Source organism: Carlito syrichta, unplaced genomic scaffold, assembly GCF_000164805.1.
Source record: "Carlito syrichta isolate Samal-C Ts95f unplaced genomic scaffold, Tarsius_syrichta-2.0.1 Scaffold311553, whole genome shotgun sequence".
Classification (NCBI taxonomy): Eukaryota; Metazoa; Chordata; class Mammalia; order Primates; family Tarsiidae; genus Carlito; species Carlito syrichta.
The window spans coordinates 222,500-237,684 of NW_007255649.1; the positions used below are offsets into that span (position 1 = coordinate 222,500).

The 15,185-nt window shown below is 44.5% G+C and overlaps 2 protein-coding genes across 3 annotated transcripts in view; one reads left to right on the forward strand and one right to left on the reverse strand.

Annotated features, from left to right (window-relative positions):
- PI4KA (phosphatidylinositol 4-kinase alpha) overlaps window positions 1–15,185 on the reverse strand; it is a 141,258-nt gene that overhangs the window by 56,201 nt on the left and 69,872 nt on the right. The window lies entirely within an intron of this gene.
- The window catches only part of SERPIND1 (serpin family D member 1), a 13,268-nt gene continuing 1,915 nt past the window's right edge, over window positions 3,833–15,185 (forward strand). The window contains exons 1-3 of the mRNA XM_008068807.2: window positions 3,833–4,100; window positions 8,340–9,244; window positions 12,876–13,149. Of these exons, the coding sequence (XP_008066998.1) occupies window positions 8,356–9,244; window positions 12,876–13,149 (1,163 nt within the window). The 5' untranslated portion in view covers window positions 3,833–4,100; window positions 8,340–8,355. The remainder of the gene's footprint in view (window positions 4,101–8,339; window positions 9,245–12,875; window positions 13,150–15,185) is intronic.

The window sequence follows — 15,185 nt, forward strand, 5'->3', positions numbered from 1 at the left end:
CGACAGAGTGAGACTCCAACTCAAAAAAAAAAAAAAAAGCGAATCCCATCCCATAACTGTAAACTAACCGTCTTTGAGATGACAAGCCTGCCTAGGACAAGGTTCCAAGCAATGGGAGAGACATGATGTAGTTTTCAGATTATAGAATTCAAGCTCAACACGGCTAAGAGTTCTGTATCTTATAAAGAGCCTTTGGTGGATATAGAAGAGGTTCCAGAATGCTTTACTCTTAATGGGAACTGAGGCTACAAGTGGCTGGGAAGCCAAAAGTGGTTTTGATACAGAAAAGATAAAGTGGCTCAACTTTACCTTTGGTTTGGGAACCTACTCCTAACACTGAACTTCCTGGCTCCCTTCTGAGGACTCTGGCTCAAAAGGGGCTCTGTGGGTTCTCCCTGCTCTCTCACTTTCCCTGGCCCATTCACCATCTCAGCTGAGATTGCTCTAGCCCCCAGGAAGGGAGGACCAGGGTAGTTTCAGAAAAGGCCTTAGAAGTGCTTTGATGAATCCTGAGATAAACACATGCTATTGCTGTGGCTGGTTAGGACCCTGTGCAGAGAACTATTCCTGGGCTTCAAGAGAGAGAAAGGAGTCAGGACATTCTAGAGATGAGCCATAAGATGATGGAGGATCCTTCCTGTCTGGCCCCCTAAGACGACTGGCTGTAGGACAACTGACTTGCTCATTCTTCAAAACAAAAACAAAAACAAAAAACAACAAAAAAACAAGGTCAGAGGAAAATTGGGAACACTGAATTAAATATCAAACAAAGGAGTCTGAAGAGATGTAACAGCCAAATGCAACACATGAACCCTGACTGGATGTTTTTAAAAAGCTATAAAAGACATTTTTGAAGTTATGGAGAAATGTGACTTGGACTGGACATCTGATATTGCAAGGCCTGTGATACTCCCAGGAGTGATGGTAGCACAGCACAAGGCAGAGACCCTTCCATTGAAGAAACATGGGCTCCAGTGCCCAGTGCTGAAGTGCCACGATGCCCACTCACCACCGAATATCATAGGAAACAGCCCCCCACATATGTAATTTAAGCAGATACGGTCACGTATTAACTATGCTATCTAGGTGGTGGGTATATCGGTGTTCATTAATAAATTCTTCCAATTTATCTGTATATTTTTAAAATTTCATATGAAAAGATTGGAAAAAATATCTAACCATGAGGCAAGCCTTGAAGCTGGAACAAAACAGTGGAGTACATGTGACAGGAGGTATTGCTTTTCTGTGGAGTTGAAACCACACACAAACTGTTACCTCTAAATAGGGAACTGACTAAAAAATGTCATTTTAAGAGTTGAGATCCAGCGTTTTCAATAGGAGCTACATGATCAGAAATCTTGGTATGCAGGGAACATCACTGGCTACTGGCTTTAAAAGTAACAAAAGTCAATTAGCTGGGTGTGGCCAGTAGTGCACGCCTGTAGTTCCGGTTACTTGGAAGGCTGGACGGAAGGATTGCCGGAACCCAGCAGGTCGAGGCTGCGGTGGCCAGGAGCGGCCACTGCACTCCAGTCTGGGCGACGGAGCGAGACTTCAACTCAAAAGAATTAAAAAAATAAAAAATAACAAAAGTGGCTGGGCACAGTGGCTCAAGCCTGTAATCCCAGCACTTTGGGAGGCCGAGGTGAGGGGATTACCTGAGCCCACGTGTTTGAGAACAACCTGGGCAACTTGGCAAAACCTCAGCTCTACAGTTAAAAAATAAAAATAAAAAAATTAGCCAGGTGTGGTAGTGAGTGCCTGTAGTTCTGGCTACTTGGAAGGCTGAGGTGGAAGGATCATCTGAGCCCAGCAGATCGACGCTGGGGTTGCCGTGAGCATGCCTCTGCACTCCAGCATAGGTTGATGGAGTGAGGCTCCAACTTAAAAAAAAAAAAAAAAAGCAATAAAAGAAATTCTAGCTAGGCACAGTGGCTCATGCCTGTAATCCTGACACTTTAGGAGGCGGAGGTGAGAGGACTGCTGAGTCAAGACCAGCCTGGACAACTTGGTGAGACCTCATCTATACAATAAATTTTTAAAAAATTAGCTGGGTGTGGTGGTACAAGCCTGTGGTTTCAGTTACTTGGAAGGCTGAGGCAGAAGGATCACCTAATCCCAGCAGGTTGAGGTGTGGTGGCTGTGAGCGTGCCACTACACTCCAGCCTGGGCAACAGAGTGAGACTCCAACTTAAAAAAAAAAAAAAAATCAACATTCCAACAAAGAAGTATATAGAAGTATATAAAAAACAAACACTGGGTCTCCTCCCAAACCTTTTCTGTGAATGAATCTGAGTACTATGAAAAATGAGGGCTCACATTTCCTGAGTAATTACTGCATGCCCAACACCACTCTATGTGGTTCCACACATTATATTATTAGTTTTCACAACAACCTTACACCGTAGATGTAATGATCACCCACACTTCAGAGGGGAGAATACTGAGAGCTAGACGCAGGAGGTGAGATTTTGGCTGGTATGGCCAGGGTGGCCTCAGGTAAGCTGAGAGGAACAGTGAGACTGGCGGGCCCATGTCAGCCTGGAGGAAGATGGCCTAAGCAGAAAAAACAACAGGTACCAAGGTTCTTTCAGAGAGAGAACATGTGTGAAGACAAGACACAAAATGATGGAGCTGGCCAGGAGTAGATCCTGTAGGGCTGAGTAGGCCCTGAGAAGGAGTGTGGGCACAGGCAGCAACCTCTCTAAGTCTGCATGATAGCACCATGCTGAAGACTTGGTACTGAGCAGGACAGATAGAGGCTCTGAGAAAACAGTTCTGATCAGAGCTAGAATGCTAAACCAGGCTCAAACCCAACCACCCATCATTTTTCTGAACACAATGGCTCTTTACACTCTGGAATTTCTCAAATGGAGCAACAGACACCCTCACAGGCCCCTTGCACACCCTGCAGGTTTTCTTGACTGCTCTCCCTTCAGATGGTCCCTGGGTGCTGACATTCCTAAACATGCTCTCAGGTACCAAAACCAGGGAGCAGTGCTCTGTAATAATTCCAGACAATCCAGAAGATTCTTATAATTTTTGAGATTATAAAACTAAAAACAGTTCTTAAAAAATTTATGCTATCTCCACATATCCCTGTGGATGTCTGAGTGGTCTTGAGTTTAGTTAATATCCCTATCCATCCTCATGGACAGGAGCTGGGCTCTGTGTGTGTGTGTGTGTGTGTGTGTGTGTGTGTGTGTTTCTCACTGTCACCCAGGCTGGAGTGCAGTGGCATGATCACAGCTCTTTGCAGTCTTAAACTCCTAGGCTCAAGCAATCCTCCTGCCTCAGCCTCCTGAGCAGCTTGGGATTACAGGCACGTACCACCATGCCCACATAATTTTTTGTTTTTTTGTACAGATACGGTCTCACTATGTTGCCTAGGCTGATCTTAAACTTCTAGCCTCTAAGAAATTCTCCCATCTCGGCCTCCCAAAGAGCTGGAATTACAGGTGTGAGTCACTGCACGCAGCCTCTGGGCTATACATTCTGAACTCTTGACTGAAGAAAGGCCCATAGTACAATCTTCTTATTCTGTAAGCTACTAATATAATTTTCCTCCCTCCACTTTTCACAGAGGAACAAGTATGTGGAAGGATGGGGACACCTGCCTACTATCCAAGCTAGACACTGAGCCCTGGAGACCAGGGCTAGGGCAGATGCTGTGAACACTGCAGAGGGAGATGGCACAGTTGCAGGCAGATGTGTGGCTCTACTTTTGGGGAAGCATTACTGCTACTTGAATGTACCTGGCCCCCAGTGACCTGTGAAAAGTGTCTCAGGTATGTGGTGACCTCAGCAAGGGCTGCTCCTAAGCCAAGATGTCTGTGCACGTCAACACAGTGACCATCATCATATACTCAAAATATCAGCTACATAAGAACTGAAGCTGAGGAGTCGCAAGTCACTCAGCAGTGATCAAAGGCACAGTTGAGGGGGTTTGTGCTGACCAAGCTAGTTGCCTGGTGTTTGGATTGGAACATATTTACTTTGAAAATATGCACCAACAGCCCAGCACCAAAGTTCACATAGAAACCCTGCTGGTGACCTTGGTTGCTTCCATCTCTGCAGTACCACTTCTCAGAAGCTAAGAGGTAAGTTTGGTTTCTAACATTTCTGCCAATTATAAATTCTCATTTGTGGCTGGTTTTTAGAGATGGGAAACTGGTTTGTTTCTCTATTGAACTACAAACTGAAGCTGAGGAGATTTCTATACTGCCTTAGAAGTGGGAAATGTTATTTTTCAATCTGCCTATTATAAGATTGTCAGTTACATTATTGGGACAGATGACAAAATCAGAATAGGAACTGTAGAATGGATGAAAGTATTGTGCCTATATTAAATGAATGAAACTGGATACTTCTCCTGTGATTATATATAAGAGTATCCTTGCTCTTAGGCATTTCTCCCTGAAGTATTAGTATTAAAGGTTAGAAGGACATAAGAGCCCTACTCTCAAATGGTCCATGAAAAAAATCTGTACATGTGTGCCTGTGTGCGGTGAATCTGGGTAAAAGGTATACATGGGTTGTTCTACTGCAGTAGTCTTTCAACTTTTCTGTAAGTTTGAAGTTATTTCAAAATAAGAAGTTTTCCAAACTTCAGGCAGTTACTGCTCTTCCATTCTGCCTGTTCCAGTTCCATTTGATCCTGGAGAAAATATACCAGGAGGGATGACGGTCTTTTGGTGTTATACTCTGATGCATGACTGAAAAGGCTAACCCAGCTCTGTGCAATTATCAAGAAAGTGCCTATGAAGTTTCCAGAAAAAAACAAAACTTTTGAATGATTTATCTTTAAAAAACAAAAATATTGCTTCTCTTCAAATAGGGTAATCTGAATTTAAATCACAATCTAGTGATAGTTTTAAAATGTCTTATTTAATTTTTGTTAGCAAAAAAAAAAAAGAGCGAGGCTGGGCACGGTGGCTCATGCCTATAATCCTAGCACTTTGGGAGGCCAAGGTGAGAGGTTCACTTGAGCGCATGAGTTCAAGACCAGTCTGGGCAACTTAGTGAGATCTCATCTCTACAATAAATACAAGAAAAATTAGCCAGGCGTGGTGGCGTGTGCCTGTAATTCCAATTACTTGGAAGGATGAAGCTGAAGGATCACCTGAGCCCAGCAGGTTGAGGCTGCAGTGGCCGTGAGCATGCCACTGCACTCCAGCCTGGGCAACAGAGTGAGATTTCAACTCAAAAAAGGAAAATTTACCTTTTAGATCCTTCATTCAAATCCATAAAAAATATCAGAGACAGGCTAGGTGTGGTGCTCATGCCTGTAATTCCAGCACTTTGGAAGGCAGAGATGAGAGAACTGCTTGAGCTCAGGAGTTCCAGACCAGCCTGGGCAACACAGCAAAATCTCATCTCTACAAAAATATCAAAAAATTAGCTGGGCATGATGGTACATGCCTGTAGTCCCAACTACTTGGGAGGCTGAGGTGGAAGGATCGCCTAAGTCCAGGAAGTCAAGGCTATGGTGAGACATGATTATACCACTACATTCCAGCTTGGGTAACAAAGTAGAGCCCAATTAAAGAAAAGAAAATGTATATCTATATCTCAGAGACAAATTTTTCCTTTCTCTGGTAAGGGAATAATGAAAACTATTTTTGGTTTTTCATCATATAATATAGGAGCACAATGTAAGAAGCTTCTAAATATAATATACTCTCTGAATACCAAGATAAAAACGTGAATGTCTTTAACCTCCTACCCTATATGGTGTCAGATTTATTTTCCTGAATGTTTGTTTATTCAAGGTGGTTTTGTTTTGTTCTTTAACCTTATTTTTATCTGAGGACAGTTTAAGGTACAGTCGAGTAAGGACCCTTCTACTATGTTGCTTACTTTCTTTTCTTCTAACTTTTTAAAGTGTATCGCCATCAATAGCAATGCCTGATTCTATTTTGAAACTGGGCCCAGCTCTATTTGCAGCCACACGTTAAAAATCACTTCTAGAAATTGTTCCCACGTGCAGACTATGTGCATAGGTCACACTGTAGCCTCAGAGAGGTGCTAAGAGGCAGGGTCAGAGAAGGCCACAGACGTTTTCTTTTTCTTTTTCTTTTTTTTTTTTTGAGTTAGATTCTCACTGTCACTCAGGCTGGAGTGTAGTGGCACACTCATGGCCATGGAAGCCTTGACCTGCTGGGCTCAGGTGATCCTTCTGCCTCAGTCTTCCAAGTAGCTGGAACTTATAGGTATGTGCCACCATACCCGGCTAATTTTTTGATTTATTGTGGAGACAAGGCCCCCAAGTTGCCCAGGCTGGTCTTAAACCTTGGGCTCAGGCAATCCTCTCACCTCTGCCTCCCAAAGTGCTGGGATTACAGGTGTGAGCCACTGAGCCCAGCTACAACAGGCATTTTCAAATTCAGAAACTTATGTGACTTTTCTTTTCCAAAATGTGCAATTCAAAAGTCTCTCAGTTGTGATTAAAACGATGTTCAAGCTGATTATTTTAACAGTACTAACAGTACTACAGCTGATTATTTTAATAGACCCAGAAAGGAGACTGGCTGCAGGGAAACCAGCTAAGAAGCTGTTCCCCATGCCTGGATGGTCTGGGAGCATCCTGTCACTCTGGGCAAACAAGGCAGAGCACTTGACATGGGGGTCTGGGAGCTCAACCAACTTGGCTGGAATCTAGTTACTGCTACTTATGAGCAACAGCAACAAAAGGCTCAGTCTCCTGATACGTAAAATGCTGGGAGGATGAAGTTGAGTTATACAACATGCCTTGTACAGCACTAGGGACCCCACAGAGGTTCCATCCACAGTCGCTGCCATTATCAACATGAACAAAATTGAGGATTTCACATAGGAACAGTCAGTCCCATCTTCAGGCCTAACAAGTTCAAATATTTGCTTAACAGGAACCAGTAACTCTTATCTGGCCTAGATTGGCAGCAGGTATTCTGACCCTCAAAAATCTAACGGGAAATGGTCAGAAGCACACAACAAACTTAACAAAACACAGTATTTTGGGGGGGAGTGATCAAAAGTTGGGACCATGTACTACCTGTCTAGGTCAGGATTATAAAACACCTACAGCAACTGTCCTTGTAAAACATGGAAGCATCAAATAGCAGCTACTCTACCCAGAATGCAGTTAATAACTAGAAGTAAGCAAGAAAAATACAAAGCCATTTGGCAGCCAAAATGCATTTGGCAAGCCAAGCTAAATCCTCCCTGGAACAAGGCAGGGGAGGAATAGATAAAGACAGGCTTATCACAAGGTTTCTTTGTTAAAAACTTACCTTGTTTACATAAATGGGAGTGCCCTTCAGGCCTTGAGTAAGAACTTTCTGACATCAACCTCACAAAGACCTTATCCACCTGTCCAGATTGTTTCTAACCCTGTGTTAGAAGCAGTAATGTAAAAAAGATTGAGTTCCTCCTGACACCAGTGGTAGCCACTGTCTAACAGATACAAAGGAGAAAAAAGTATACCTATGGCAGCAGGCCACAGAACCTAATATACTCTGGGGATGCCACCAGCCATATCTCACTAAGCTGAGGGGGGTCCCCGCATTAGACAATGTTATGCACCTTAAACAACACCAAACAACTAAACAAATTTCAAATACCTTTAAAATGTATGTTTTCAGAAAGTCTGGCCCCTGCACATTTATTAACAGCATATTCATCGCAAAGGTGGAGTAGTATGGGTCCCAACGGCAGGGCGAAGTCCCTCCACTGGACATCCCCTTTGGCACCCCACTCCAGTCCCCAGCCACAGACACCCACTCAAGCCCACATCTTAGTGAAGATTCTCTGATTTTCTGAGCAGTTACTCCTACTACACAGGGTAGGCCACAGCCACAGCCCTTTCTGCACTCTCAGATGTTTAGACAGCATTATTTTGAGAGTTCTCACCTTACTGCATGTCTGCCCCCTACTTTACTGCACAAAGAATCTGTGACTCCCAGTCGGGGGGACCTTTGTGTCTCTAGTGCCTAATTTATTGTCTGGAGGTGGGATACAAGGTTTGGTAAATAAACAAAAAAGAACCCCCCCCCCCCGCCAAACCCCTGATTGCCCAGGTTTGTAAAAGGTTAGTTTTGTAAATATTTAATATTTAAAGAAGAGATTCTCCTCTAGGGACCCACGGAGCCTCTGAGGTTTATGAAGCCCACGCCAAATGTTAGGTGTCTGCTTATCTTCATCAGATTCTCTTAAAGTCCATAATTCTAAAACAGTTAAGAACTGATGCTGTGAGAGCCTCTTCTTGGGCCAAAGCCACAGGGAATCAGCCATGTGGACACAGCAGTGGGGTGGGGGTAAGCCAGGTTGCCTCTCACAGAGTGGTCTATTTTCTCTCCCAGCTTTAGCTCTGCCAAAATGAAACACCCGCTCCACTTGCTTCTCCTTTCCCTCATCATAACATCTGTGTGCGGAGGTAGCAAAGGCCTGCTGGATCAGCTTGAGAAAGCAGGGGAAATGGTTAAGTCTGCAGATCCCCAATGGGAACAATTGAATAATAAAAACCTGAGCATTCCCCTTCTCCCTGCTGACTTCCACAAGGAAAACACAGTCACCAATGATTGGATTCCAGAGGGGGAGGAGGACGATGACTATCTAGACCTGGAGAAGATATTCAATGAAGATGATGACTACATCTACATCATTGACAGTCTGCCTGTTTCCCCGACAGACTCTGAAGTGAATATTGGGAACATCCTTCAGCTTTTCCATGGCAAGAGCCGGATCCAGCGTCTTAACATCCTCAATGCCAAGTTCGCTTTTAACCTCTACCGAGCACTGAGAGACCAGGTCAACACTTTTGATAATATCTTCATAGCACCCGTTGGTATTTCTACTGCGATGGGTATGATTTCTCTAGGTCTGAAGGGAGAGACCCATGAACAAGTACACTCAATTTTGCATTTTAAAGACTTTGTGAATGCTAGCAGCAAGTATGAGGTCATGACCATTCATAATCTCTTCCGTAAGCTGACTCATCGCCTCTTCAGGAGGAATTTTGGGTACACGCTGCGGTCAGTCAATGACCTATACGTCCAGAAGCAGTTTCCAATCCTGGATGACTTCAAAACCAAAGTGAGAGAGTACTACTTTGCTGAGGCCCAAGCGGCTGACTTCTCAGACCCTGCCTTCATATCGAAAACCAACAACCACATCCTGAAGCTAACCAAGGGCCTCATCAAAGATGCTCTGGAGAATATAGATCCTTCTACTCAGATGATGATTCTCAACTGCATCTATTTCAAAGGTAAGGAAACAGTTTCACAGTTCTCAAAGCAACTTACAACATACTCTTTTAGTATGTGAGTAGGCTAAGAACTGTATTCTCACTGTAACTTATGCAGGAAAACAAGACACAAGGGACAAGGACAGGGAAGGGTATGCTGAGGTGACAGCAGTGGCTGACAGTGCTTTATGCTCAGTGGATCTTCACCACAACCTTGTGAGATCATCATTGCTATTAGTGTCCTCATTTTACAGAGGCAACCACCAAGGCACAAAGAAACAAAAGGACGCTCTAAGCACACACAGCTACGAAGGAGCAGAGCCAAGGCTGGACCCAAGTAGGCCATCACTAGTGATTTGCTGAAATACAAGAAATAATACAAAAAAGCTTTTAAGTATCTGGACCTAATGGATTTGAGTTTTTTCATTTCTTTTCCCAATTATCAATTAGCAGAAATACGGACAAAAGATGTGTCTGAGAACTACCCCACTTGAGTAACTGCCATCAACACCTACACTTGTTTTTCAGTACTGATAGACAGGTGGGGGTGGGGAGATAAACTACTATTTCTCAAGCAACTGTTCTGGGCCAGGCATGAGGGCATTTTTTAAGAAGCATTTTCCACCTCCCACCCCCCACCTCCCACCAGTAGACACACAGGACTCCTGGAATCCTAGGAATAAAGGAGCATTGATTTGCGAAATTCAGACCCCTCTTTTCAAATGTCCTCTCTGGGACCTGATCAGAAGAAACCTCTACTTCACTCTCTAAACTATTGAAGGGTAGACATGAGGAATGGTTCAGCTTCAAGACTAATAGCTGTGACATACAGCTACTTTCTCTTTGCCACCAAGGACTACCAGGTACCAGCAATGGGCAGCCCCTGGCACCTTGGGGGCCAGTCCTTCCCACTAGTTAGCCCCAGCAGATTTCAGCAACCCAGTAATACAAAGGGCAGGGGTCTTCTCTTGGCTTTTGCTTGGGGAAAGGGAAGCCAGAGCCCCTCCCAACCTGCCACTATACCTGCTAGATGCCTCAGCTAAGGCCCCTGTAGCTCTGGAAGGTAGGTATTCTGCTAGATGGACCAAATAGAACTTTTTCACCATCCATGGTGATGGATGGCCTACAGTGCTGAGATCTGATCTCTGGGCCACCCTAAAACTAGGCAGAATGCCAGCCTCTTATGGGTGAAATCAAAGACTGAGCTCTAACAGGCTTGTGGCAGATACACACACAGATATGATATATACACAGTGAACACAGATGCATCCTTTTTATTACTGGTTATAAGCACAAGTTTTGTAATTGAGCAAATAAGAATCTAAACCTGGCTTCACCACTCCCCACTTGTGAGACTCTGGGCAAGTCCTTCAATGTCTTTGTGATTCAGTTTCCTTGTCTTCATCATGGAGATAACATCTACTCTGTTAAGGTTGTTAGGAGAACCATAAGAGAGTGATGCAATATAGCGTGGCAGTGGGTGAGAGCTCAATGAACTTGACTGAGTGAAAGTGCAGATTACAATATTGGTATAATATGAAGTATGTATGATATTGCTAGTGACATTTATTTTACTTCTATAAGCAAATAGCCCATGTTTAGGAATGACTTTGGAACAGGCCAGTGTAAGACATGTTGGCAACACCAATGCCTCTGATCCTACCAGTCTGTCAGAGCCCCCAGGTACACCCAAGAGCCTTTGCATCAGCCCTGGCCTGGTGTGCAAGGAAGGGCATGGGGCCAGGTGGAGATTGTAGCAGCAAGCATCCCTGCCGGCATGAGGGTGGAGAAACAACCAGGCATGGACAGTTTACAGTCTTCTAACTGTAGTAATCCGTGTTACACTATAGTGTATAAGTGGCAAAAACATGTGTGTCTCCTTTTGGTATCATACTAAACTGGTCACTTAATTCAATGCTGGGACTCAGAGGGATCAAATGCCAGGAGCACGTAATCTTTCATGGGTGCTTCTCACAGGGGAGGAGTGTATAGAAGTGTGGTTTTATTTTCTAGCTCCAAAATTTCCATTACTAGTTTGGTCCTAATTTTGAATGTTATAACCAATTTGTAAAGTACAATAAAATAGAGAGTGAACTTTGAGAGGAGTCAGAAGGAAAGAATTCCAGAAGACATGATAGTTTCATCAGAACTAAGAAGAGCAGTGATTCCCATGCCCTAGGGCAAAGGTCTGAAGACACTTGTGGTTGTCACAACATGAGGATTAGGGGATGCACTACTACTGGTATCTAGGAGGGGAGAGGCCAGGGATGCTGCTAAATGACCTACAATGCACAGGATAGTTCCCCTTACCACGAAGAACTATCTGACCCAAACATCAATAGTGCTGAGGTTGAGAAACCCTGGGTGAGGCAGAGGTAGGGAGAAGGAAGCCCAAAAACTCTCACAGGTAGGCAGGAGCTCCTCCCAATGAACATTTTATTTTATTTATTTATTTTTGAGGTGGTGTCTCATTCTGTTGCCCAGGCTGGAGTGCAGTGGCATGCTCACGCTACCATCCCTGGCTAATTTTTTGATTCATTGTAGAGATGAGGTCTCGCCAAGTTGCCCAGGCTATTCTTGAACTTGTGGGCTCAGGCAATCTCCTTACCTCAGCCTGCCAAAGTGCTGGGATTATAGGCTTGAGCCACCTCGCCCGGCCCCAAACACCTCTTGCTCATCTTATCCTACCTGCTCTACTCACCAGTTAGAAACCTTGAACAAGTTACTTCACTTCTTTGTGCCTGCTTTCTCATCCATAAAATGGGGACAACAAAAGCACATATTTCATATGTTGCCAGGAGCAGAAATGAGGTAATACAGGAAAGGTGCCTAGAAGAATGCCTAGCATCTGGCCAGTTCTCAACTGCTGGTCACCTATCATTAGTTACTCACATCTTAGAGCTAAGACAGACATGGACTTATTTCTGGATACAAGGCATGGTGCCCAAATTTATAGGGAAGATCTCAAGGGCAACATGGCATCACCCACATGTCCTATTTGTCACTGTGGGATCACAGTGTGAGGAACAAAAGTCATCAAAACAGAGATGAAAGAACCCCAAAGCTACTTATCTGACAGATGAAGAAGTAGAGGGCCAGGCAAGTCAGGTGTCTTGCCAAGGTCAAACAACTAGCCAGTGTCAGACTCTAATCCAGAATCCCTTCCAGTTCATTTACCCTCTTGTTAACCACTCTTGTTAGAAATGCTAGTTGTTAATATTATTGTTATAAGTATTATTTTTGAGTCGAAGTCTCACTCTGTTGTTCAGGCTGCAGTGCAGTGGCATGTTCACAACTCTCAGGTGATTCTTCCAAGTAGCTGGAACTATAGGTGAAAGCCACCATGCCTGGCTAATTTTGGATTTATTGTAGAGATAAGGTCTTGCCAAGTTGCCCAGGCTGGTCTTGAACTCCTGGGCTCAGGCAGTCCTTTCACTTCAACCACCCAAAGTGCTGGGATTACATGTGTGAGCCACTGTGCCTGCCTGAAATGCTAATTATCAGCCCAAATCAGACCTCAGGAATCAGACTGTGGGTGGGCCCAGCAGGCTGCTGGAACGAGACCTCTAAGAGACTCAGATGCATGCTCAAGGATGGGACCACTGCTCTCAAGAAACATTCTCATGACAGCCTGTCCCTGTGGACTTTACAGGATCTTGGGTGAATAAATTCCCAGTGGAAATGACACACAACCACAACTTCCGACTAAATGAGCGAGAGGTGGTCAAGGTTTCCATGATGCAGACCAAAGGAAACTTTCTTGCAGCAAATGACCAGGAGCTTGACTGTGATGTCCTTCAGCTGGAGTATGTGGGGGGTATTAGCATGCTCATTGTGGTCCCACATAAGCTGTCTGGCATGAAGACCCTTGAAGCACAGCTGACACCCCAGGTGGTGGAGAGATGGCAAAAAAGCATGACAAACAGGTACTTTAGGGTATGTGTATGTGTGTCTTTCAATCTCCTGGAGGCTGGAGGTATCCAGGAATATGGCAACTCTAGTTATTTGTTTTAAAGGGAGAAGGATACAACTACCCAGGAACTGCCACACAGGGCCACTCTCTCTTAATTCAGTCCAAATTTGTTGCTTGGTGAGAGACAAAGAGTGGGCTCAGGCAACCCTTTTGTCTTGGCCTCCCAAAGTGCTAGGATTACAGGCATGAGCCTGGCTGGTTTTAAATATTTTTAATATTTACTGAGATTTTTATTGGATCATAGCAATGGTCTAATTATTTCTATTCAGGCCTATATAAAAAAATAAATCTAGTTTGAATCTTCTTACAAGACAAAAAAACAAACAAATGCAACAAAACTGAGAAAAATAGGCTATTAGAGGAAAGTATTTTCCCAGGTAGCCAATCACCATACCCTACAGAGTTTTCCTTAACAATGTCCCTTCTGTAGCTGCCTCTTTCCAAACCTCCCCGCCCATGATCTCTATCCTGACTCCAGGGAGGCCAAGTCGCCTATCCCTTCTATTCTTCATGCACTAGCCCAGATCAGTATTCCCAAGACACCATCTCCATCCTTCTCTTTTCAGAAACTCTCCATGGACCTTGTGCACACGATACAGCCCAGCTTCTTGCCCTGACTCACAGATCCCTTCAGCAAGTCCCACTCAGAGCTCCCCTCAGTTTTTACTCATGCAAGGGCCCATGACACCTGTCAAGTCTCCAGCATCCTTCTAGGGCCTAGGCCACAGGAATACCAACTTCTCCATAGCCCCCTAGGTGCTCCGGGAGTTAGATCTGTTCTAGTTCATCAATGCATCATCTTTACATTTTTAAGTGCTTCATATATGAGTCTCGTTTTACCAACAGGAAAACAAACTCTTGAGAAGAATAACTGCATCTTACATCTCTTTATCTGCTGCGAAGTGCTGGACTGGCCCCATGGGCACTACTATTGCTATCCACCCTGTTAGGGACTGAATGAGCTGAGGCAAGGACTGAGAATGTTTACTACTGCCTGGTATATACAGAGAATGCCAAAAGAATGTATACATTTTAAGAAAGGAAAAAACCGTATTAAAATTATAATAATATATACTGATAACAAAAGATGAATACAAGTCACATTTGACTTCTGCAGTTAGAAGAGGTGCTCAATGTGGTTACCATCAGTGTCCAGATACTTCTGGTTATAGCAAACATCTCTTAAAATTTGTATATATTTTGTTGGCACCCCAGTATATGATGGGTTATTTATTTATTTATTGAGCTGGAGTCTCACTCCATTGCCCAGGCTAGAGTGCAGTGGCACGCTCACCACCACCCCAGCATCGACCTGTTGGGCTCCAGCAGTCCTTCTACCTCAGCCTTCCAAGTAGCTGGAACTACAGGTGCATGCTACCACGCCCGGCTAATTTTTGATTTATTGTAGAGACGAGGTCTCGCCCGGGCTGGTCTCGAACCCACGGGCTCAGGCAATCCACTCGCCTCGGCCTCCCAAAGTGCTGGGATTATAGGATGAGCCACCAAACCCAGCCTATTTATTTATTTTTTAAAGACAGGATCTCACTATGTTGACCAGGCTGGAGTGCAGTGGCTACTCACAGGCAAATTCATTATGCACTACAGCCTCAATCTCCTGGACTCAGTGGTTCTCCCACCTCAGTCTCCCAAGTAGCTGTATAAGCACTAGCCACCAAGTTCAGCTTCTATGATGAGTTCCTTTTTTTTTTCTGGAGTCTCACTCTGTCGCCCAGACTAGAGTGCAGGGTCTCCGGACCACCACAGCCTCGACCTGCTAGGCTCTGGCGATCCTTCTGCCTCAGGCTTCCAAGTAGCCAGAACTACAGGCGTGCACTACCACACCCGTCTAATTTATTTATTTATTTATTTATTTATTTATTGTAGAAACAAGGTCTTGGCCGGGCTCAGTGGCTCAGCCTGTAATCCCGTGCTTTGGGAGGTCGAGGTGAGTGGATTGCCTGAGCCTGCGGGTTCGAGACCCGCCTGGGC